This window comes from Fringilla coelebs (assembly GCF_963513975.1).
Source record: "Fringilla coelebs genome assembly, chromosome: Z".
NCBI lineage: Eukaryota > Metazoa > Chordata > Aves > Passeriformes > Fringillidae > Fringilla > Fringilla coelebs.
The window spans coordinates 26,704,401-26,729,742 of record NC_140031.1 but is presented as its reverse complement, the minus strand read 5'-3'; the positions used below and the strand labels follow the sequence as shown (position 1 = coordinate 26,729,742).

General features: G+C 42.6%; 1 protein-coding gene across 1 annotated transcript in view; it reads right to left on the bottom strand.

The window, feature by feature from the left end:
* The window catches only part of KANK1 (KN motif and ankyrin repeat domains 1), a 129,251-nt gene that overhangs the window by 36,860 nt on the left and 67,049 nt on the right, over window positions 1–25,342 (bottom strand). The window contains exon 3 of the mRNA XM_084225585.1: window positions 12,927–13,043. Coding sequence (XP_084081711.1) covers window positions 12,927–12,963 — 37 coding nt within the window. The 5' untranslated portion in view covers window positions 12,964–13,043. The remainder of the gene's footprint in view (window positions 1–12,926; window positions 13,044–25,342) is intronic.

The window sequence follows — 25,342 nt, the reverse complement described above, 5'->3', positions numbered from 1 at the left end:
CCTCTGGTTCCCCAAGGGTTAACATACATGAAATCAGTACCAGGACAAAAGGAACTGTACCAAGTAACATGCTAAAATGATGTTGGGTTTCTGGGCTTTTTTTTTTTCCCCAGTGTGGGTGTTTTTTTTTTTTTTGTTTGTTTGTTTGTTTTTGGTTGTTGTTTTCTTTTTTTGGGGGGGGGGGGTTTGTTTTTGGGTTTGTTTTTTTTTTCCTGATGAAGACAGATGTAATTCCCAAAAGGGAATTTCATTTCAGGTCACTTCTCTTCCACCCTGTGCTCTCCCTTCCTCCCCAAGCCTTTCCCCCCCACCCACCTCTCATTTCTCACTCCCACATGTGGACTGAGTGCACAGAAAGGTTCATTGATATAATTTGGGCAGAACAATTACCCTTGTTGTAACCACCACTGCTTGCAATTTTGTCTGTGTTACATTCAATCTTGTTTTATTTATGCTTCTCATATGCAAGCCATAATTTGAGGGATAAAAATACAACTTTTAGTATATGTTTTCTTTTTTTTTCTGAAACACATCCAAAATGTACAAGATATCCTTCATGTTAGTAAAAGCATTTTGAAAACAATGCACATATTTTTCAATTTTCTTGCTTCCACATAACACCAAGTATTAACCCAAGTAAGGATTACTGGAATTCTAGATGCAAGAAGACCCACTTCTCAGCATCATAAAAAAGAGCCTTAAAGCCCTCAGCTCCATCTCTCTTCACCTCTGCTTACAACGCTTGCTCTTAAAAGGTGACAGACTCATGTAACAAGGGCAAAGGTCCTAAGACTTCACAGGACTAAAGGAAAATAACTTTATTTTCATGTTTTCCGTGCAGATTCTCAGGAACAGTTAAAAATAAAAAGGAGGGGGGAACATGAATTCTCAAAACAATTTCCAAGTTCATTACAGACTGGAAGAGCTGTGCTTCAAACAGAAGCAGGATCTTGTGCTGAATTGGCAGGAACAAGGTCCAAGTCCTCTGCAATACCTTCAACTAAAATTGCAGACTTCCAATAAAAGTGTTTCCTGAATGTCTTGATAGTTTCAGTGGCATTTAATATGAAGCAAAGTAATATACAATACTTCCAGGCATCAGCTTTTGGACTCTAAAGTAGTTTCTGCCCTCTAGGTAATTTTAAATTATTTCCTTGAATTACAAGTCATTGATGTATCCAGTATAAACCATGAGCTCACAAAATAAGTCTGAAGAACTCAACTTGTTTCATCTATGGACCACAAAGGTATTGAATTTTAAATGAACTGGGTTTGGTCTGTGCTTTAACAACCCCATGCATGCAGAAAAGCAGCTCTCCACAAAATACTATTTGGGAACAATTCCTAACCATGGTTTGAAGCTTCTGCCAGAAGACAGAAAAACTCTAGGGCAGCTGACACTCAACCCATGTTTTCAATTCAGGAAAAAAGGCAAAAATTCAGCCCTTGAAACACTGCCTGGCCTGCAGCCACCACTTTGTGTTTGCTGCTTTTTAAGCCCTATCTTTCAACCAGGCAGGTGAGAATAAACAGTGCAAAGCAGGACTGTGTGTCAGTGGTGGGCATCTCTAGCTCCATCAGCAGGGGAGATCATTAAAATGTAATTTTAATTTTCCATGTAATTTTCTGTTGTGAAAACAAACATGACACTTGGAGAAGGAAGCAAAGAGAAGAGAATGGCCAGAACATTCTTCTCAAGAGTTAGGATTCTGCTCAGAGAGAAAAAAAATTACAATCTTAACATTATATGGTTTCATTTTTCTAAAAAAAGACAGGATGATATCCTGTTTAGAGCAGAACAGATTTTAGCAGCTGTCTACACATGCTCCATCTGTTTATCATTACTCTGCGGTTTTGAGGGCTCGACATTTGAACAGGCACTTCATCAAGTCATGCACCTTGAGTGGACTGTCCTCAAAACTCTGTTAACTCAGCAGGCTGAGAAAGACCTCATGAGTCCATATAATAACCCAAAGTGTGTATTAGCACATCAGCCCTTGTCCAGCAATTCAAATATGGAGGCACCAGTTAAACCTAAAGGCAAAGAGCATATACATATTTATTTTCTTGGCCTTTGAGACCATTAAAATGTCAAATAAACTCATTCAGCTACTGTTTGCAGTAGAAACAAAACTGAGGTCAGGGCACAGCTCCCCAGCGACCAAAAAACCTGACTTGGTCTGCAGCAGAGAGAATGTGAGGTTTGGTGCATGGGCAGCAATCCAGCTGATAAATTCTTATCTAAAAAGCAGATTATTTCACACCCCTTTTGAAAACAAAAGGCAGAGAGAGCACAATGGATCTGTGGAAGGCGATGGATGAAATACAGCTCTTTAAAACACATGCCTCCAACAGACCATTTCCTCAGCAATGGTGTGGCTCTGCTTGGAAAGAATGAAATAATCTGCCTGATTACAGAGATCCAGTTCAGGGGAGCACAGAGCTTGGCCATACCCACTACTGTCAGGCTTATGTTCCTATCCCCAAAATCAGCTGCTGCATTTTGATGCAGATTGGATATGGTGTTCTTCTAAATTTTAATTTGTGAGAGAATGGGGATGTGCGATTCTGTTTTTTTTCTTTACAGACTTCCAGAATTTGGCAGTTGGTTGCCACAGAATGATTTAAAACCTGCTAGCCATTGAGGTCAGACATGCCCAGCCATCTCCTCTGTAGCAGATGCCTCTGGAAGGGCATAAGAAGCAAGCAAACATACTTCTTCTCTTGGCGTACAGAAACCTGCAACTCAGACACTTCCCAAGCTGGGGTGGTCCAGGATGGGTTTTAAGTCACAGTGTCAAATATATGTTTTCAGCTGCAACTGATAAATGGTCCCCATATGATTGTTAAGTGTCCATCTAGTTTGGAATCACACAGAATTAACTTCAACTACATGGTATTTTGTGTATCCTCAGGTAAGTAACGCCAATGTGATTGCTTGGGAAAGCTTATGGTAAGAAGATTTGTTGTGGGAGCAAGTAGACAATTCAAGCCTTCATATCTGGTGAAACATTTTTTTTTTTTCTCAGAATCATAGAATCACAGAAATTTTTAGATTGGAAAAGACCTTTAAGATCAGCAACTATTAACTCAACGCTTCCATGTTCACCACTAGAATACGTCTGTTCCCTAGGACCGCACATACACATCTTTTAAACACCTCCAGGGATAGTGTTTCCACCACTTCCCTAAGAAGTCTGTTCCAAACTTGGCAACCATTTTGATGAAGAAATTTTTCCTATCCAATCTTCCCTAGCACAACTTGAGGCCTTTGCTTCTCATCCTGTCACTTGTTCCCTGGGAGAAGAGGCTGACCCTCCCCCAGATACACACACACTCCTCTCTGGCAGTTGTAGAGGGTGATACGGTCCCCCTGAGCCTCCTTTTCTTCAGGTTAAACAACCCCAGCTCCCTCGGCTGCTCCTTAAATTGCTTGTGTTCCAGACCCTTCCCCTGCTCCATTGCCCTTCTCTGGTCTCCCTCCAGCACCACCATATCCTGCTTGGAGTGAGTGGCCCAGGACTGAACTCAGGATTTGGGGTGTCACTTCACCAGCTCTGAGTACAGGGAACAGTCCCTGCCCTGCTCCTGCTGGCCACACTGTTGCTGGTACAGGCCAGGATGCCATTGCCCTTCTTGCCCACCTGGGCACTGCTGGCTCGTGTTCAGCTGCTGTCACCAGCACCCCCAGCTCCTTTCCCTGTGGGCAGCTTTGCAGCCACTCTGCCCCAGCCTGTGGCACTGCCTGGGGTTGCTGTGACCCAGGGCAGGACCTGGTACTGGGCTTTGCTGAACCTCACACCACTGGCCTTGGCCCATGATCCAGCCTGTCCAGATCCCTCCATGGAGCCTTCCTGCCCCCCAGCAGATCAGCACTCCTGCTGGAGTTGATGTTGTCTCTAAACTGTGTGAGAGTGCCCTTGATATGCCCTCATCCATATGAGGGCATAAAGACCTTAAACAGAACTGGCCCCGGTACTGAGCCCTGGGGAACACCACTGGTGACTGGCCACCAGCTGGATGTAACTCCATCCATCAGCATCCTCCAGCTTGAGGCCCGGCCATCCAGATGGTTTTTAACCAGTGAGCAGTGGGTAAAGCCACTGAGCCATAAGCAGCCCATTTCTCCAGGAGAATGCTGTGGGAAATAGTATCAAAAGCCTTAGCCCAGGCAGAAACATCCACAACCTTTCCCTCATCCCCTAAGCAAGTCGCCTAGTCAGAGGAGGAGTTCAGGTCAGTTTGCCAGGATATCACACAGTAGCAGGATTCACAACGGACAGTAAAGCTGGACTGGATGAGGAGATGCTACACACAGTTTCACAGAGAGATGTCTCTCCTGCTGCTGTGGTGGTGACTTGTTCTGTGGGCTGAAAAGTGGTGGCTGAGCCGCATTTATGTTTGCAGAGTTGTAGTCTTACAACTTTTCTCTGTTAAGGGATAGATAAGTAACTTTCTCAAAATTGTCAACATTGCATTTTCCACAGCACTGAAAATGGATTGTCAGGAAGCAGAGGTAGAGGAAGGTTGGGTATCAGTCTGCGTTCTTCAAGGTACATACAGACTTGGAGAAGTCCCTTTGCATCCCTGGGGGGAGCTGGGGAGAAACCAAGCACTGGGAAAAGACACTGAGTATTAGGAAGCAAAAAGGGAGGGACAAGCGTCCTGGATGGCAGACACAGTGTCTGAGAGAGAGGAAGGGAATAGGACTATAACTGATGATGATGAGGGAGAACGGTGAAAGTCTAGAGGCTGATGCAGTGGATGCACAGCCATGTAAGCACACTTGGGTCCTGGCAATTTTAAAAGCTATTTGTCTCCACACACACAAAAACAGACAACAGGAGCAGAAGAGAAGAGAATGATTCTAGACAGGAATACCTTTTTTAGTTTTATAACTTAAGATATGGAAAAAGACATCTAAAATTAAAGAATCACTGTTCTGCCAGAGGGAGGGGAGAAGAGGAAAGGGGGAGAAAGGACTTAGCAATGGACTTACTGAAGTAAAAAAACCCTGGTGGTATTTGTAAATCCTTGAAACCTGACTGCCCTGATCTTGCCTTTATGCTTGTATCGCATGCAAATATTAGCCACTTTTTTCAACCATGGCGACGCGCTTCACTTTATTTTCTTGCACTGTGCTGGTATTTTTGAAAGCTGCACATTTTAGATTTATGAAGCAGTGTATGTGAAGTATTAAAAATTGACCTATTTGCTAGTATTAGACCTGAAATTCCAGAAACAGCAGCAGAGTTGCACAAGTGTTTCCTTTCTATTACTTGATCTGCAAACCACGTGACAGTGCTCCAGGCAGAGAGGTTGGTTGTGTGAAGCAAGGGTAGGGAAGGGGCTAGGAGTACACCAACATGCCCCCCAGCAGTAAGAGACTGTTCCAGACAAGGGATGTCTGGTTTACATAGGGAGTACAGTCTCCTCCCAATTATCAGGTAGTTTGATCCTCATCCTAGTCTGACCAAACCTTCAGACCCAGATATTAAAAAGTCTGTGTCCCCTGTCTTCCCCCCCTGCCCCTCCAACTTTCAAACAAATACAGAAGGGCAAAAATATCACAGACAGGCTCTTATATGTTGAAGGAAAACAACATATTATTATAAAGAAAAAATATACAGGAATATATTAATTTTAAAAAGAGGAAACAGTTCATAAAACATTAATTACAGTGCAAGACAACAAGGGAGGAGACATTGGGCAAAATAAAGGGATAGACTGTGAGAAGGGGTAAGGGTCACATTACTTCTACAGGTCAGAAGGTTTGGCAAAAGGTAGGGAAGGACAGACAGAAAACAGAAAGAGTATGACTAGATTGCACACTCACCAAGCTTCTAAACATTTAGTTTTGTCAAAGTCTGTGTGAAGAGTCAGAAGAAGAAAATTCTCAAGAGATTTAGAATGTGCTCTAAGGAGTTTTAGAGAGACAGGGAGCTAATTCCCCCCAGACACCCCAACCTATATCCCACAGCAGAGGTCAACCACTGCTTTCTGCCAGTGTGGTAAGTGTAATTTCTGGATGAAATCAGAGGAGGGAATAGCAGAAATAAAAAGAGGAGGACAGACACAAGCATGCTGCTGTCCCAAAGCTCAGAGCTGGTTACACCGGGACATCCTGGCAGGAATAGTACTCTGCTACCAAGGGGAGTCATGTTACCAGAGGAAGGAAATGGAGATACAGCAGCAATGCCAACGTGGGAAGTCCAAGTGCTCCCTCAGCCCCTAAAAAGTGCTGTGAAAATATGATACAGGAAGGGCTGCCCTTCTGTCATCTCTAATACAAAGCCTTCCAATGGCTCAAAAGAGGAGGAGGAGGAGGAGAGAGGTGGCCACTACAAGAAGCTTCTCAAGGACTTCTGCTCCAGTAGTAACCCTTTTGTAAGGAACATGTCTAAATGCAGGCACTCACGTGTTTACAGACATAAGGACAAGCAACTGTCATCAGGCTATTTTCATCCAAGTAATTTTCCTGAGGGATCATATATTTTTATTTTAAAGGGAACAAAATATCTTCCCTTCCCACAGGGAGGAGATTCATATGCATTATTCATTAACTGCTTTCTGCAGAAGAATCTGGGAAATGAGGAATACTGTAGAATAGTTTGGGGGAAAATTTACTGAGTCGTGTGTCTTGTAAGTGGAGAAAGACAGACAATGAAGAGAGAATAATTGTTCAAGTCTGGAAAAAGTTTATTCTTTGTGTTTTTCCTGACATTGCCTGTTCCTGGTGCTTGCTCCTTGCTCTCACCCCAGCTGTCACCAGACAGTACAAAGCAGTGACACAAGAACCCGGGGGTTTTATCACTGTTAATCTCCAGTTCAGTGAGGCTGCATGGTACCACAAACTGCAATACATGCCTGATGAAAAATACAAGATGAGCACCCTTAGCCGCCTCCCTGGGTGTAAAGGACATGTATTTCCACAGGGAGCAGCAGCAGGCCACATGAGAACATCCAGGTGCTGCCCACAGAAGTGCACCACAACATCCCAGAGAAGGAAAGCCTGCATTGCTCCATGAGCAAGCTTCCATCAGAGAGAATTAACACAGTCCTCTGCCTAGGTGAGATGTAAGAATCTGGGCAGCTCCAGAACATGACACAACTGCAGTAATCTCTGACAAAAAGATCAATCAAACCTGTTCTTTTTCTCCTTTGTCCTCCTGCAGAGCATCAGCATCTGCATATCATTGTTTTGTATCTTGGGCCATCTCTTTCCCACCACATGCTATCTCTATTTCTAAGAACTGGGCTATCCAGAGCAGACTCCTGCATCCCCAAACTTTCAATGACACTGTACTTAATGTATCCTTTCTAACTTCTTCCTGATCTCTACCTTTCCACCAGAATCCAAAATCAGACCTATAGCACGTTCTTTGGGCAACAGGTCCTGAGTAAAAGAAGATGTGTGGTCCTTGGCCCTCTGCAGCTCATAAAGGCCTTTAAGTTGGGCAAATGAAAGTCAGTGAATTTTTAAGCTTTCTGCTGCAGAGGCAAATGCACCCTTGGATTCCAGTCATCAACTAGCAGTTGCAGAAGCAATTATTAATTCGAGTAAAAGATGCCATTCTCTGTGAGATCACGTGCTTCAGCTCCAGCCATCTGTCCTTAAGGCAGATCTGGCATCAGTGAATGTACTACAGCACACTGATGAAAATGTTGATGTGACTTGTGATAGAGACTATGTGAAATCACTGGAGGCTCACTCACCCTTCTCCCCACAGATTTCAGGGTCCCACCCTAGCTTGTTTTTAAATACTGGGCACCACCAGGGTGACTCACAGGATCACTTGTGGGTGAGGCAGGAGCTGGATCCCAGTGACAGCTATCTGCCCATCCCAAAAGCTCAAGACTGCAGGCCAATGAAGCAGGCTCTCCTGATGGCAAGAGCCTTTCACCAGCTACTAAAACATGCACTTGGGCATACACCCATCTCCATTAATTCTGAAAATTATTGGAAACAGGCTTGGAGCAGGGAGCACGGTAGGGGAGGAATGGGTCTACATAATCTGTCATCACACAGTCCTGACTCAAACAAATTGCCCTTGCATGACTGATTAGGTCAAAAGACAAACTCTCCTGAATCCTGGTCACTTGCTAAACGAAGTAAACCCAGAGGCTGCTGAGTGCAGAGCTCGGTGTGCCAGTAGCACTGCAGCCATGCCACAGGACAGCCGCCGTGCAGGAAGCAGTGAGAGTGGCTGGCAGCAGCTGGGCTCCCAGGGCACCCAGGGCAGGCACCTGCACTACTCAGGAGGAAAGGCTCCAGCAGGTGGACTACTGCCTGGCAATCAAACACTTTCAGCTGCTATCTCATTTAGGTCTGTAAGCTCCCAGATGGATGGTCTGTAGTGAAGAATAGTGGATATTCTGCTTAAGTTAGTAACAGTGGTAATGTTCTGGTGCACACTTTCTGCTTAGACTATAGTTACATCATGAGGCTAGAAATAATGCAAAATTCTGTGCATACCTAAAATGAATGAGGAAAATGGAATCAAAGGAGAGACTGTAAGTCAAATAATACAGTAATTTAAAGAAAAATCTTTGGTGTCTACAAATCTTTGGTAATAGTTGTTACAAATCAATGCAGAGGATTTGTGTGATAAAAACATTTGCTCTAAGTAAATGTTCTATTTACTGGCCTCAGTTAAAAGGGTTAATAAGTTAACTGGGGTTTTCATAATACTTTTCAACAGTTGCTTAAGCATTTATATACCAGCAGATGGAAAACACATTTATTAAACATTTGGTCTTTGAGTCATGCTGACGTTAGTATCTCAAACAACATTAATTCAGGCAGCAGCTTTTCGTAATGGCCTCCTTCTCTGACTAACTGGTGTATAGTTATAACTTCATGTGGGAGTTAAGAAAACTGCTCAGATACAAAGAAAATCTGACCAGAAGCCCACAGGGTGCTCCAGTGTAACTGTGCACATACAAAATAACCAGAGGATGCCAGGCTGCTGCAGAGGAAACAGCGGTCCAGATATGATTTGTATCTCTCCTCAAAGCACCTGTGGTCCCACAGCCCGGGCTTGCTGCAAGGAATGGAGGTGGAATGCCCAGATCAGCTGCCAGTGAAAAGAGTACGCTGGAAGCAAAGACACTTGACAACTGCAGACTGGCTATCACAGCAGCAGTTCCTTGCCTTACAGGTGCAAGGAGTCTAGCAGTGAAAATGATGTGCAGGCGCCACAATGCCACTGCTTTAAGAATTGTGCAGGAATCTAAAGCATGGAGCAGAGTTAAACATGCAGGTAAACAGTTCAAATGAATGTTCTTAACTTTTTTAACATGCTTCTCTACATAGAAGCGCAGGATGCTGTGCTTCTGTATGCAGAGAAGCATGTTAAAAACAGAGTGGGAAGGCATGGAAACATAAATCCATACACTAGACTGAGGAGAAGGCAGAGACAAAAGGGAAGAAAGAGAAAAGAGCAGGGAAATCTCTGACCCTGCATACAGCAAATAATATGCATTTGCTTTACAGCAAAAATAAAGAAAGGGTTTGTGCAACAGCCTTGCTATACTGACCCCTGCAGCCCATCCTACTCAAGGAAACTGGAAATGCCTTTTCATATCTGTTAAGAAACAACTAACAATTCTCCAATCTCTGCATATAGAGAATGAGGTGCTTAGGGAAGTCAAATAAAACATGTTTTTTATTATGGTTATTGACAAAACCAGTTTTTAATCCTTTATCTTTTCTAAATCTAAATCTTATGTTTGTTTTGCTGCTTCCTTGTTTTCCACATCATAATAAATAGAATTAGACTGGAAGTCTATTCCATGGAGTGCCTTTCAGAACGTGTGTTTTGAAAAGAAAGTTTTCACAAAGAGGTTGTTAGTGAAAGGAATGAAAATCCATCCAGAGCTATTTCCAAACTGCCCTGTAAGTTTTCAGTTTGTGCATTGTGCTTTTTGTATCTGACTGGAAGACATTTCTACAGATATCACTACAGAAATGTTAGCAGAGCCTCATTAAGTAGATGAATTATGCATCAGTCCTAGCAAGCACAGAAGCTAACAATTACTGGAAGTTTCACCCAGCAGTTAATGGAGACACTAATACTATTTAGAGAAACAATCACCTCATTTATTTTTTCTTGTACTATGCAAAGAGAAATTAATTTGTATCGTGTACCAAACCAACTACAGACTCCCAAGGGTATTTCCCAGCTCCTAAGGCAGCTTCTTGGATGACTGCACAGCATGCTCTGGACTTGCACTGCACTCCTTAACCCTGGTGCGTTTACTGGACTGAGCAGTGAGCTCACATGCCACCAGGGAAGACTCTAAAACAGTTAACTAGAACCTATAACTAAACACAATCCAGCACCTCATAAAATACAGCAAATTTTTCTGAAGCACCAATTTATTCAGTTTTTTTCTGAGCAGACAGCACAGCTTTGACAGCCTAGTCCAAAATCAGTAAGAAGTCACAAAAACTTCCAAACTGGATAAAAAAGAACAAATAAGCTTGCAGCCCAAAGAAATACAGTTCACTACAAGAGCCCTGTGCAATGAGACTGTGAACAGAGTGATAAAATTTTGAAGTCAGCAGCAAACAAAACTATTGACAAACAGTACTGAAGCATAAATCACAGTCTGTGTCATTTATTCACCACATTTAAGGTTAATGTCTTTACTGAGATAGGCAAGAGACAGAGAAAGTTATGATAGGTGCTTTCATGATAAAGTCATCACTTGCTTTGTAGTTTATCTCCTATACACACTCACTAAAATATTTACAGCAAATCTACTTCCCATAAATATCCCTTAAAAAAAAAAATCTCTATACAAATGCAAAATAGCTAGATCCTTTCCTGGAAACAAGTTCCAAATTCAAGCATTCCTCTACAGGTTTCATCTGCAGCAGCAGTAGTCCATATAGGCTTGTACACTGAAAAAAAATTAACGAAATGGCACATTTCGTTATATAATTATTTGATAGTGCAAGTACTCACATTCTCGAGTTAACCAAAGCAAACCACTGCTTGCTTCTTAGTCACTTCATACTTGAATGAAGCTGAACATGTGGTCAGACTTGCCAAAATATTCAAGTAACATTAAGTGCAGCTTAGTAGTCCCTAACAAGTCTTTCTAGTTTTTTCCTGCTGCTGATTGATTCAGAGGGCGCAGAAAACACCACCCCTGAAGTTTGTCTTTCCACTTGTAGAGCTCCATGCAATTAAGAAACTTGCTTCAATACCTCCAACGCCCAGATCAGTTCCTGCTCATCCAAAGGCATTCTCTCCCAGGCAGCACGGCAGCACAACAAATCACAGGTATTTGCCACCCAATATTTTGTCTATTATGAACTGCTGAGGATTTGGAGACACGGGCGTACATAGCTGCATGTTAGAACACCGTCCTCAAGGGTTTGCAAAGCCAACAAGTCCTGACAGTATCTGCAAAATGTTGTCCAATTTACTTCTGAATTAAATACTTGTAATTTATTACAGCGTCTTTCTACGAATAAGGGAACAAACAGCTTTATCCTGCAAGAAGCCTTGTTTGCATAGCAATCCTGAAACTAAAACTTCATCTTGCAATAACAGCACAAGCATTTAGCTGCCTTTAGACTTACACATCAGCCCACCAACTTTTTCGATAGACAATTCTACTGCAGGGAGAAAAAAGATTACTAAAGCAATCAGTAACACTCCGTGCACAATTTTTCTTTCCTTGTAAGCAGAGGAAAATTTTCCGCATGACTTAAGTTAAAGGCATATTACAAATGAAAGTCAAGTTACAAGTTGCATGGGGGGGTTAGGCAGCAAACAGCTACAGTTAAGTCACACACCAGAGGTTTTGCAGTCCACCTTCTCAAAAGGATTACTGAAGGTTACAAAAGGATATGGTTTCTATCTTAAAGAATATACTTCTAATTATATAAAAGGGGGGTGGGGAAAGGAATAGAAATGTCTTATTTCAGCAGTCTCGAGATTTAACAACATTGGTAAGTTTAACTTTTAATCATCAACAGATAAAAGTAATTCCAAAGACTTAATTCAACTTTCACTAGCCTTTAAAAAACACTTCTCGTTTTGCATAAACTGCACCTAGTGGCGCTCCATATTTCTAATATCCTGTGCACAAAATGTTTTAATCCCATGCTCTAATTAGAATAATTCTACAGTGAGCACAGTGAGCAACTCACAAGCTCCTGCCATGCACTTGACATTTTCGATATAATCCTACTGTAACAGCCTCAGATTTAGTGGGCTAAAACTATGTTTGTGCAGTGATCAGAAGAGGAAAATATTGACATAACCACAGGAGGAACACTGCTGCTGTGCTCTTATCAGTTGTTCTGCAATTTCTGCCCCCTCCTGACCTGCCAGCCCTCCTCAGCAACCTTTGAACATGCCAAGCAATCCATATCACAGAGTATCACACAACCAAAACAGACAGTTCGGGAAGTTCTTAAAAATTACAAAAAAGTGAACACTTCTTCAGGATATTGCTTAAGAAATCTTTTTATGCTTTGCAGGGGAAGCAAGCAACAAAAATTAGACTGATCAGTAAGGGTGACCAGGAAGGGCTGGGGATTTGATGCATTAAGAGCTGGTTAATCTCACAAATTATTACAGACTCAGTGTAACAGCCACATGATTCTGCAGCAAAGCCCTAGGCTTCCCAGAGCCTACAGTAAGCCCCTGTAGGTCCTTGAGAGAAGAGGACACTGCATGCTGAATGACTGAGAGCCAGCCCTTAAGTCTTCCCAAACTACTTTGCACACTATAAATATTTAAAAGATTATTGAGGTGGGGGATGGGGGCGGGGGTGGCGGAACAGATGGGCTCTGATCTACCAGGAAACTGTTTTTCAGTATTTAAAGTGCCATTACTTCCTTTTCCTGCTCACACAATGCAGGAATTCTTTTAATTAATAATCCAAAGGGGGAAAGCAGTTACCTGCAGCGCTGCCGTTAGTATTTGCGGGGTAGGCCATGTTTGCTCAGTGGCACATCCACAGCCAGGCTGTTTGGTGTCATGCAAATGCCATGCATCCAGTCCAACCAGACATGCAACCTGCAACAAACAAGTGAAAAGCAGTTAAAAACACGTCGTTTTAAGAAGTTAGGTACGTTAAGCAGTAGGCATTTCTGACTGTTTAAAATCTCATCTTCAATGCAAACTTCAGCCCAGCAGTAGCATGCTCCTCTTAAATCGGCATCCTAGCTATCACAAACCCCAGGGGTGTCCAAGTGACTGAAGCTGAACTGTGGCTCTCTGACAACCTCTGGATCTAAGGTCAGTGAGGACAGCTGACTCTGAAATTGGCCTTGGCTTTTCTGGCGTGCCATCAACTTTTTTGCAGCTGGTCTCTAAACTCCCCTGCACCACCGCAGATTCCTCATTTGCAGGCATGTGTGTAAAATTTTGGATTACCCAACATCTTACGAAGGCAGGTTAGAGGATTTTTTAGGTGAAGAGCACCTACAGAAGCACTGCACCAGCGAGCAGTTTCTGAGCTCAGATGTCCCCCGGGGGAGGCGAGGGTCGAACGCTCAGATGCAGCCAGAGCAGGCATCTCTGCCTGACCAACCTAGACACCAACAGCTGCTGTGTGGAAGCCAGCAGGGTGGGGGACCAGAGGTGGCATGGACGCTGTCAGGAATGGTGCTCAGCTGGCCACAAGACCTCTCCACTGCAAGTTCCAGCAGCAATGGGTTCTCTGGGTGTTATGTTTTCTTCCAAGCCACACGTGGCAGATCAAACCAATAAGCAGCATTTGCCTGAAGCTCAGGCTGCAGGTACAGAAAAAGGGCACTGTCCTCTTGGGTGGGTGGCTGCTGAGATGAAGCCAAATGAGAGGCAGAGGCCAAACCATCAGCAGTTGTGTGGTTTGCTGGCTGGCTCAGCAAAGCCAGAATTGTTGACTCCGCAGTAGGGCTCCTGTTCCTTCTTCCCTGCGCACCTTCAGTGTGGGGGGCAGCCTGATCACAACTCTCATCTTCAGGGCAGAAGATCTGACTCATCTGGGGCTGCAGAGAGGCCTGTTCCTGAATCTGCTCTGAGTTTTCTACAGTCCAAACAGCATTTTATTTTGTTGACTCAGATAGGTGGAGCTTAGGCATATGAAGAACATGCTGCTTTGCTGACCCCCATATGACTTGGGCTGACAACTCCTCAAGAAACTAGTCACAGTTTTCCAATTATATTTGATTTAGCTCTGATAGTATGTACAGGAAAGTATTTAAAAGCTAAGCAGATTAGCAAAGTAAAAGAAAATCAAGAAATTAATGAGCGCAGGCACCATGTGAATTTGAGTCAGAGACACACTGACTGATAGAGAAGCTGGCTGTCTTTAAAATCTAACAGAGCTCCATCATACAAGCTAACACAGCTTTGCTTTCTCCTTCAAGAACACAAATACCTTCATTTTTAGTACAATCCTGATATCAGTTTTCCAAGAATGGAAATTTCATTGCAATTCCTCCTTCCCTAGCTCTGCCTTATACACTGACGTTTACCATCTCTTGTTCAGTGGGGGGCAGAGCATGAAGCTGCTATAAAGATTGTATAAGTGAAAGACTATGAACAGCAATATAAGGCAGGAATCCAACACAGGCCATGATGCATAAAGGCCCATCACAAGACTCCAGGCCTAATGATAATTATAAAATTTTTGAAATAATGAAGCATGGCCAAAAAACCCAAAACAACAAACCCCTCCCCCCCCCAAAAAAAAAACACCAAAAAAACAACTCAAAAAAAGCCATGTTGCTGGCAGAGTTTGCAGCTGGGGCAGAAGTTTTAAATCTGTGAGCTTTTAGGAAAATATTAGCTACTTCCTTTCAAACAGAGAGATGTTAAAGCATCACTCCCATCTCTGTTTGCTGTAAGGATATAAAGTTACACTTTAAGCTGAAGACAGACAATTTTTACTGAGTCCCAGTGAATGCTTACTGAAAAATTATCATCAGCCTCCACGTGAAGTTCAGGATGTGTCCTGAAGCTCAGGACAGCCACTGTCTAAGGGCAGGCTGCACTTAGCAGGGTATCAATCTCTATCATTGCAACCAGGGGTAAAGAAAACTGCATTTCTTTGCCCTCTTCTGATTTGTTCAGCATAGCTCTGTGCTGTCTTGGTGGCACTCTAACAAGAGGCACGCTTCCCTGCTTTCGTTGCATACGCTGTGCAAGGGGAGACCTGAGAGCACAGCATGCACCCAGGGATGGGTAGGGACAGATGGGTGGGAGGGGATCCTGGGGCCTGAGACATCTCTCTTAGGTGCACTGCAGTCCCAAATATGAGTGGATCAACCACAAAAATGAGGCCTGACTGTGGCGTGCCACATCACAGGTTTAAAAGTAAAATCTGTTATAGTCACCATTCGCAGGCACAATGAGGAGAGCTTCACAATAGCAAGAAAGAAATGTAATTGAGGTGACAACTGACACAAAGTTAATAAAAATAGTGCTGAAAATCTAAACAAGGCCTGAGATCTCCATTTTGTTGTGGCTTGAAGAGATGAAATTGACCTGGTACAAACTGCCTTGTGAGTATGCTTCTGCCAATTTCAAAGCTATGCAGGCTCAAGGACCTCAAGCAAACTCCCTTGCTGCTTCTGAGCTTAAGTGAGGATTAATAAAATGATTCAGGAAGCAAATTCAGTCCAACAGATAGAAGAAAATGAAAAAAAGAAAGTAAAACATAGGATCTAATAATTTGTTAGCTAAGTGAAATAATTTATTCCTGTAATTTTTGGTATGGTAGGGTGGTTTAGGTTTTTGTTTTGTTTTTTGTTTGTTTGTGTTCTATTAAATGTAGCAGGAATTGAAAATCTGCCTATTAAACAGCTCTTCAACTACAGAAAAAATCTGATCTTGCTCAGCAAACTCATGGAAGAAGGGAATTTTGCTAAAATGTGCTTTGAGCCGTACATCGGGAACTGAATTCCTGAAATTGCACCAACACATACATGGATCATTTTTAGAATGGTGCCACATGTGATTCCCCAGCTGCACACACCCTAGAAGCTGCATTTGGAACAAGTCTCTCATGTGGGTGAGGTGCAGCAAAATACCAGAGACCAGCTAGAACACAGAGAGGAGGAAAACTCAGTCTCCTCTACAGCAAAGCATATTCTCCAGCAGAGACATCTTACACAAGAAAATTAGTAGAGGAGCTTGTATATTCCATTCCCAAGTCTTCAACTCTTTGCCTATGTGTTTTTACATGCTCAACCCATGCTTGCCTGTGAATACTGTGATTTACAGATCCTAGGGCAAATGCAAAACAAGCAGAGACTAGCTCTATGAGGAGTTATTGCTCAATGAAGCAGTTGTTAAAAGTGTTTTGCATTAGATATTCAAACTCTCTTCTGCCCTGAGGTTCAATAGCAGAAACCTTAAACACACATGATCCTCAGTTTCTATAAACATTCATGACACCCTACCTTTTACAGGTTTTTCCAGAATGGCAATTTTTTAGGCAGAACATAAAGCCTATGTCCTAATCCTGTGCTAGTCACAAGGGAAAAGAACCTTGCTACTCTTTTGTGCTGCGTCTTGCTAGGTCACTGACACCTATTCTGGTGTTTCAGCACCACAAGTATCTGAGTGTGTACAGATCAGTTCTGGCATCCACACAGCAGAGCTACAGAAATGCAGAGGCCTCTAGAGGCACAGACCTTGCAGGAAATCCAGACTTTCACTTTAGTTTGATGTTTGCAGGAGACACAGAAGATAGAGAAGAGTTGAGGTTTGGTCTAAGAGCAGCTGTAGAACAGCATGTTGGCAACACGGTGATTAGAAGAGAAATGTAACTCCGCTCTTAACCCAGAAAAGCAGTCCTGAAGGTCCTCCTGCCTTCAGGGCTGAGGTCACATGTGGAAATGGTGATGGGCACACACTGGTTTGTGGGATCCACGGAAACAGATCCTGGCTTCCCAGGCAAGGAGGCTTTAGGCTAAATAGATGCATATGTAACTTTTTTCTCATGGCACACACAGACTCTTAAGAGCAAACAGTCACATCAAGCACTCCAAACAAGCTCCAGATCAGCACCATATTTTCAACCACTCCGAGGGTGAATGTGGTTCAGACAATACAATTCTGTTGTTCAGGACCTGGATTAAAAGTGGGAGCACTGTAGGTCAGAACTGTGAAGGATCCAAAGGTACGGGCTCCCAGTTGTTCAGATGGATGTAGTCAGGGAATGGTTCCAGGAGAAAAACCAGCTCTGCAATCCTATCCAGCAAGTGCAAAGTGGTGATTAAATAGGTCTAGGGTAGAAGGGTTTGACAGAGCAAGTCGACCCATGAGATGCAACACTCAAGAAGAACTGGTACTGCTCCATTCCTGCTATACATCAGCGCAACAAGACTTCTGCCTGAGACCTCTCTCTCACATGTGGGCTGTCCTGGCAGTAGAACTTGCCCAGTTTCATTCTGCAAGACACTGATATAATTTGCAAACAAGACACAAGAAATATGCAAAACCCATCTGAAAACATAGATGGTAATTTCTGCAAGAAGAAATTAGCACTGGGAATCCCTCCTGCTCAGCTAGAGTGACAAGCATTTTTCAAACTTGTGCTTCTCTACTGGGAACAGGAATGTCTGCAACCTACTGTACTAAGTACGCCAGGTGCAATTTAAATGAAGCAAGGTCTGAAGCCAACAACAGCAAAAGTATGTGGGGAGTTGCTCTGTGGTTGGTGTCTATCCTGGGATAACAACTGTATCTCACTGATACTTTCTTTTCACTCGTACCCCTCCCTTGGTTGTGTTTTTCTTATCTTCATGTGTATCAAAATGAGTAGCCAATAACCTGAAAGGCAATATTTGTAAGGGAGAAATATATATTTTTTATATATTTACTTCTTTAGAATTAAAAGCAAAAAGCAAGTAAGAATGCAGGCATATAAGGATTTTTTTTCAAGTGAGACACAGAATGATTAACGTTGAGATAAGGGTAAATTGTGAATGATTTTAAATTTCACCTAATTATTTAATCATGTAACAATTCACCCATCCATAAACTTTCTAGAGCCAATGTCTTGCTAATGTTGCATCCAAATCACAAGCAAAATTATGCAAGTTGCTGTTCAAGTCTTGCTAACTGAACAAAATAAATCAGCAGCCAGGCCACCTTAAAATGCAGAACTAAAAATCCCTGGGATTTTAGTGTTTCCTGCAGCATCTCTCAGGCAGCAGTAAGTTGTGGTTCAGTTTCTGCCTCACAAGACAGAAACTTTTCTTATTCTTACTATAAGCAGTATGACAGGTAATTAATTTTGGACAATATTTAAGCAGTCAATCAAAAGAAGTCACATCTCACTATTTGGTTGGGGTTTTTTTGGGGGGGCTTCTTGGGGGGTTTTCTGGGTTTTTGTTGGTTTTTTTTTTTTTTTTTCCTGCAGAATCTGCAGTATGATGAGAGCAAAAGAAGCCTTGTAAATCCTTTCAACAAGCAAGTTAATTAAAAAGATATGGCTACGGTCAGCATGAATTTACCTGCCTGCCTTCCTCACTCCCTCCACTTATGGCAGTGGTCTGTTAAAAGGCCTTTCTTTACAGCAGAGCTCCAGGCAAAAGCTGAGCTAAGCTCTGTTAAGAAGAGAGTGATGGCTCAGAAATTCTGGGACCTGAGTCAGCAAGCTGAAGAAAAGAACAGTCGGAGTGCTCCTACCCAGGGCAAATGCTTCCCTTCTGACAAAAACAACAACAAAATATCAGACCCAACTCTTAAGCTTTGTAGCTTTTGAACCCCAAAGTCTTGAGCTAATGCCATGCGAGGCTCCAGTTCTCAAGCTGTGTTGGCAAAAACGTGGATCAGTTTCACAGGGATTCCCTCCATTGTCTTCTCCCCCAGCCCCTGCCTTAAGCAGACTTGCATTAAGCTTGTCTGCCCGCCTTGTTATTGCTGCAAGCAGAGAGTAAATGTACAACCTTCAGTAATGCAGGGGTCTGAGCGGTTTTCTTCTACATACTTGAAAATTGTCTTCTCATCTCCTGAGCTGAGCTTCTACAAAGCTTCTGCCTCACTATCCCAAGCCACCTACCCACTGCACAGGAACGGGGCTTTACTGGGCAGCTTTCAGCATAGAAAATGCCTCAGAAAATGAATATCTGTGAAAATATTTCAAAGGTACTGGGTCCTTCCTGCTCTTCGAAATATCCCACAAACTTTCTGAATTTCTGCAAGTATTGCGTTGTCACATTTGCTAGCAATAGCAGAAATAGTCTACCATCAGCTGCTGGGTTTTAGTTTCCCTTCCACATGGAGTTATCCCAGTTGTGTCTGGAGTGTCCAGAAGAGAAATCAGCTGTTTTACACAAGCCACTCAGCGGCTTGTTGGGAAAGGAAAAAGAAACAGCTAAAGTGTAGGAAATGGATTTGTAAAGAATTTTCAAAACTTGATAGAAAGTTTATATCGTTTTGTACATCTGTATGTAAACACTGAGATATGTTGTGTTAATTTAAGAAGATTATAGAATAGATACCCCATCTCTATAAAAACTAAAAAAAATCAACGCAAAAGGATTTCCAAATAGTACCCAGCAGAAACAAACATAACCAGCACTCTGTAGGGTCAGACAAATGATCCATCCAGACTATCTTGTTTTCAATAGTAGCAACAGCATATATTATTTAAGGAGAGTTCAAGTGCCTTATGATGACTTATGATGCTTCTGTATTTTCCCAGCATCAACAATTATTGGATTGGGAATATTTAAAGGTACGTCCTTACTATGTAATTTTAATATTCACATAAATTGCCTGTGGATTTAACTAGCCTCTTTCTGACCCTGCTGATGCCACCTGCTTCTGCTGCCTTGTAGGGCAGGAAGTCCCAGGTTGTCAATACCCACCACAACATTTTTTTCTTATTTTATACTGATGTTTCACATATTTTACTGTCAACAAATTCTTGCACTGCAGGTCTTGGTCAAAATCAGTGCAGATGCAGCTTTTGCAGATTCAAACCACACCCTTTGTGATTTTATGAACTATAATCTTCTCTCCCAGCTCGTAAGCAATGCAGTCCCCAGATCATTTTACTTTGCCCTTTTTTAACCCTTTCATGTATACTCACCATGTGGAAGATCCTGGTCATTAACAACATCTTACAAAAAAGTTGTTTGCAAGAACAATCTTACAAAATGGGGTAAGGCACATTCAATATTTTTTAGTGTAACCAAGCTTGGCTCTAACATCCAGCTAATTTGTGGGAAGGTAAACCTCACCGCTAGTAATTCTTGTCAAGCAGTTAAGACAAAACAGAACTTACCTGCAAGCACAAGCAGCTTCCTCTAGCATAGGCCAGAGATTGGATGCAGCCTCCAAAGCATCCCAAAAGACATCAGGTCAGCCTAGTGGACTTTTGGTAGCCATACCAGTTATTAGAGGTCCAGCAGACTCACTGCCAGCCAGAAGTGGCAGCTCTTTGGCAGTGGCAGCCCTATGTTCTTACTATCAGGATCACCACTCACTAGTAAAAGGAAATCTTTGTGTGGATTCTGTGAACCATAGATGGGATGCTTTTGTCACTTGTAATACGGAGGACATCCCGTCCATACAGAACTGGGCTACGGTCTGATGGCTTGGTGGTCCTTGTCTAATGTGCCACAGCATGATCTTCACTCGTGATGTGAGCCTAAACACAGACAGGTATGTTTGGATGACACCTGCTACACAGTGCTGCAAGGCCCCCCACACCCTACAAGCATTCTCAGACCACCCATCTCTTTTGGAAATCATTCCTGACAGCATTGTTGTCATCACATTACATTAAGGCAGGAAAAAAGACACCTTCAGAAAACTGCATGGTGCTGCAACTCAGAAACCCATTTCTGTTTATATTAGAGAGAGAAAAAAATCAACTAGAAAAAGAAAGGCAATCCGCAGTAGAAAAAAACAACTTTTTTTTTATACCTGAAATTCCTAATGCGTGATGTAGAGGACACTCCCTTTTATTTATGCCAGTGAATAATGAGTCACATAAAAGTACATGAATTCAAACCAGTATAGTATTGCTATGGGTAGTAATGCTTGCTGTGACAGGGAGCCCAAAGGATGCAACTGTGCTATCCATATTTTTCTTGTGGAAAAGCGGGAGGGATGGAACTTCCATGGCTTGAAATAGTTCAGTCTCCAGGAGAGAAATGAAATGTGTGCTGAGCAGCATTTTCATCTTCTCTGACAAAGACTGAAATCCAACATGAGTAACAATTGAAAAGGCTTCCAAAAAGTTGGCAGAGGAAAGAATGCATCTTGGGGATGACACATGCATCCCAGCACCAGTATACCTGTGTATACCTCCCAGAGCTGACAACCCTGGAACTGCTCTGCCTGGGACGAGAAGTGGTTCTACCTTCCTCTCCACAGTATGTGTATGAACTGTCCATCACATCTGTTTACTCAATGGGGCAGGACAAAACACAGCATCCTTTCCACTCTTTATATTTAAAGATTAAAAGTTGAACAACAGTTGGAAAAACACATATGCAGATCCAAATAATTTAAAATTAATTCACTTATTCAAATAGAATTTACAGGTAGATAAACTTGAAGGCTGAGATGAACAAACCAATCAAGGATGTTTACAAACAGTTTATGAAGTGGACTGTGATCTTTGTTTAGACTTTGCATCCAAGACAACTGCAAGGATTTTAAGGCATAAGCTCTGATAAATAGACAAGTCTAACTCTTCTATAAAGTACCCAAGTATTTCATCTTCAGTGACATTGCATATATAATGGCGCAAGCATGCAACATATTTAGAGGCAGACAGTCAAATATCAGTCTGTCTCTTCCTCTGATTTTAGGTCTGAGATGCTATACATAACCAGACCAACCATAAATCTGATATGACAAAAGAGCAACGATATGGGACAGTTGGCAAGTTCAAGGACGAATACTTTTGTCTAGCAGCATTTGTTCATGTAACTGTGACTTCAGCTGAAGCTGTATCTTTACCTGAGAAAGCTCCAACAGATCAACTTTGTCCCGCCTCATATAGCCCTAAATGCTGCTTCTCCCCTGCAATAATGCCCAAATCCTGGTATCTCTTCCTTTTTTTAACTACTAATATGGGTACTGTGGACAATGGTATCAACCTTACAAGAACAGAGAAATTATAGGCTATTTCCACAATGAAAGTGGAAAATTGTAGGGACAAGGAGACAATATTGCAAGGACCAGACTCCTGCTTTTCATCTACCACAGTTTATAAGAGAGGACTTAACGTGTCACTCTCCATTAGACTGTCTACAGCCCACACTGCCCACATCTATCCCCAAGTGCTAGACTGTATTTACACCCTCAGTACTAACAGGGGCCCATTTCTCTTCAAGCTGCTTGAAATGGCCCTTCAGCAATACAAGGGAACCCTACTTACCACAACTTTTCTATGGGGACCACAGCATCAGAACGGCCAGGGAACACACTCCAGACATGCTCCAGGCTGCTGCCCCTTCCCACTCCATCACACAGCATCCCTCAGAAACAGCCAGCACGTGTGCACAATTATTTTTACCTCCTCGCTAAGCCACAAACCATCTCTTGTGAAGCTTTCAGCATTCATTCCAGGGGTGAGGAGGTTTCTCTGGTCCTGCCTCCAAAGCCACCATATGTCCACACCACAGCCTATGGACTGCAAACCTGCACACTCTGGCAGGAGGGAGGCAAGATATCTCAGCAGCAGAAGCTGAGATACCACCCCCCCACATGCCATATGGGCTCTCATTACTGAGCATGCAGACTCACCAAACCATGCTAACTCTGGGATTTGGAGCTGGCATGAACCAGCTGGAGACCATCTAGCAGCAGCTGCAGCAGAGCATGATGGAGCCAGTCTAGCTGGGTATCTCCATACTCTTCCTGCTCCACAGCTCATAGGGAAAGACATGTCAGCTTGTCAGGCTAGTGTCACTCAGCCTCTTCACTGCACGCAGCCAAAAACATTTTGCTACATGTGGACACCTGCAGGGAACTTACCCACCCAAAGGAGGGGACCACAAGTTGGGGCAATGCACTTGTCCCTCACAGGGGATGTTCCTCTCTGCAGCCTAGTCAAATCAACATTAAAACAACCTGTTCCTAATGCTCTGGGACTTTGTAATTTAATCCAAGTAATTGAAATCAGCATAGAGTTCACATAACCTGTCTTCCTCCTTCTCGGTCAGAGAGCGAACTAACACTTGCATTAATTATTCACAGCATCCTCTCATGCTCATGCTCCCCATCTTTTTCAAACAGATGTACAGTGGCAAGAGAGTCCAATGCAGACAAAAGTGTGGTGATCAACTTACTGCACAAGAACTTTTCACCTTAGGAAGCCAGGACTCAGTGAATTATGTCTCTTCCCATGAAAATTCCAATAGACAGGCCTGCATCTGGCAACTGGCATGAGGCACACCACTGCTGTGCCACAGGGTGCCAGGGAGCAGAGGTGCTGACAAGCTGCTGGGACGTGTGTGGTATGACTGCCATGTGCAGCACGGAGGCTGGCAGTGCTGACTCTCATTTCTGCCAGTCACATCCAAATAAACTCAGCCTTCATTCACACTGTCTGCCAGCCAAAACTGTATCTCAGCACTGACATGAGCTGAAACAATAACAAACAAGGGGCCATCTATATCTTACACCACGTGTCAAGTTAGAATCAAATCTGTAATTCCCCAGATGGTGTATGGATCTGGAACACTCACCCACTTATAACCCCGAGACAGTGGACAGTGGAGTCCACCATAATCTGCAAAAACGATACTTTCTATGGGGATCCATAAATATGCTACCTTTAGTCCTTTTAGTTGATCTCTTATTAGATAGCAGAGTGTTAATGAAGAAATAGCAAAATAAGGTATGATTTTATCAGTCCTATATGAGCAAACAGACAGATGACAGTGCATCTTGCACAACAAACCAAATTCTGGTAAAAGAGCAACGCAAGAACTTAAGCTCCTGAAGAGCAACACAGCAGGACTGCCACTGAAACAATGCATCTTCGATGTGATTCATGTGTTTCTCCACAGAAAGCAAGTCCTAAGCAGGAAACTATGTGGTGTAAATAAAACTAAAACCATTTGAGATGTTCTTGGTAACGAAAGAATGGCTTTCATATTCACTTGTATTATTTTGTCTTGAGAGCAGAATAAGCTGCCTCACAGATATCAATGACCCAGTGGTAGGAAACCATACCACAAAGGTCCAAGCAGAGGGGCACTTTCTTTCTTCAGGTTATTCCCATCCACATGGTGCTTCCCCAGAAAGGCAGGCCATACTTTGAGCTCTCTTCAGCCCCAGTACCCACAAATTTCTGACAAACACAGCCACAGCAAGCAAATCAATACAGAGCTTAAAAGCACATCCATCTATCTTCTTGCAAGAACTACAGAACAGAAAATACACAATTTATTTATACCTGTCCCCCTTCTCCCTCATTCTATGCATAATCCAGAAGACAGCAGCTGAATTTGAACAAGGGCAGTCCCAATCAGATAAAAAGGAAAATTTTTTAAGATTTAGGTTCTGTTTTTTTCAGTCTGAGTAGGACTTAAGGGTCCCTTCTGCAGCCACTCTAATTTCCCTACAAAGTCTAAAAATAACCCTTTTCTGCCAATACAGCTAATCTTTTACTGATTTAAAATCTTGAGAAAAGTTCTTATAGGAGAGGACTCTTAAAACAGATCTTCTCTCCCAAGATATTTTCCTAAGATATGCTGAATTTCCTTTTCACCACCTTACTTATTTGGAAGAGCTGCTTATTTTTACTGTTTTGTCACCAAGGATCTATGTACCTCATTTGGGGCTAATTTTATCTGCTTCCATTCCTTGGAGCAACAGGTCCACTACCTAAGCAATAGGAATTGGTACTCTTCTGTATATTTTTACTGTGAGGGAAGACAACAGACAACCAAAACCATTACAAAGCAGCACCACATGAGAGGATTAAAGACCTTTGCAAGTCCTCCTCTTCCTTTTAATTTCTTAAGTTTCTAAAGCTGTTTAATCACCATATGAGGAAATACTAGCATTTACTTTTTACTCTTCTCTGCTGTACTGAATAACCTCTTCTTTCCCCCTCTCCTCAAAACAATAGCAAAAGCAAGCAGAGAGGTTACAACTGAATGACTGTGGACATATGTTTTGCGAATTATTAATCCATGTTTTGCCCTTCTGATACATCCAGAATTAAAATGCTGCCATGAAAATGAACAGAATGAAGGCTGTGTGCTGATGTTAGCCTGCAGTGAAATTTCAAAAGCTGAAAACATGTAAGCAGGCAAAATTTTTCTTAGGTAAACAGTTAATTTTCCATTCCCTACATCTAAATGCCATCACATATCTTGTATATACATGCTTACACAAAGGGC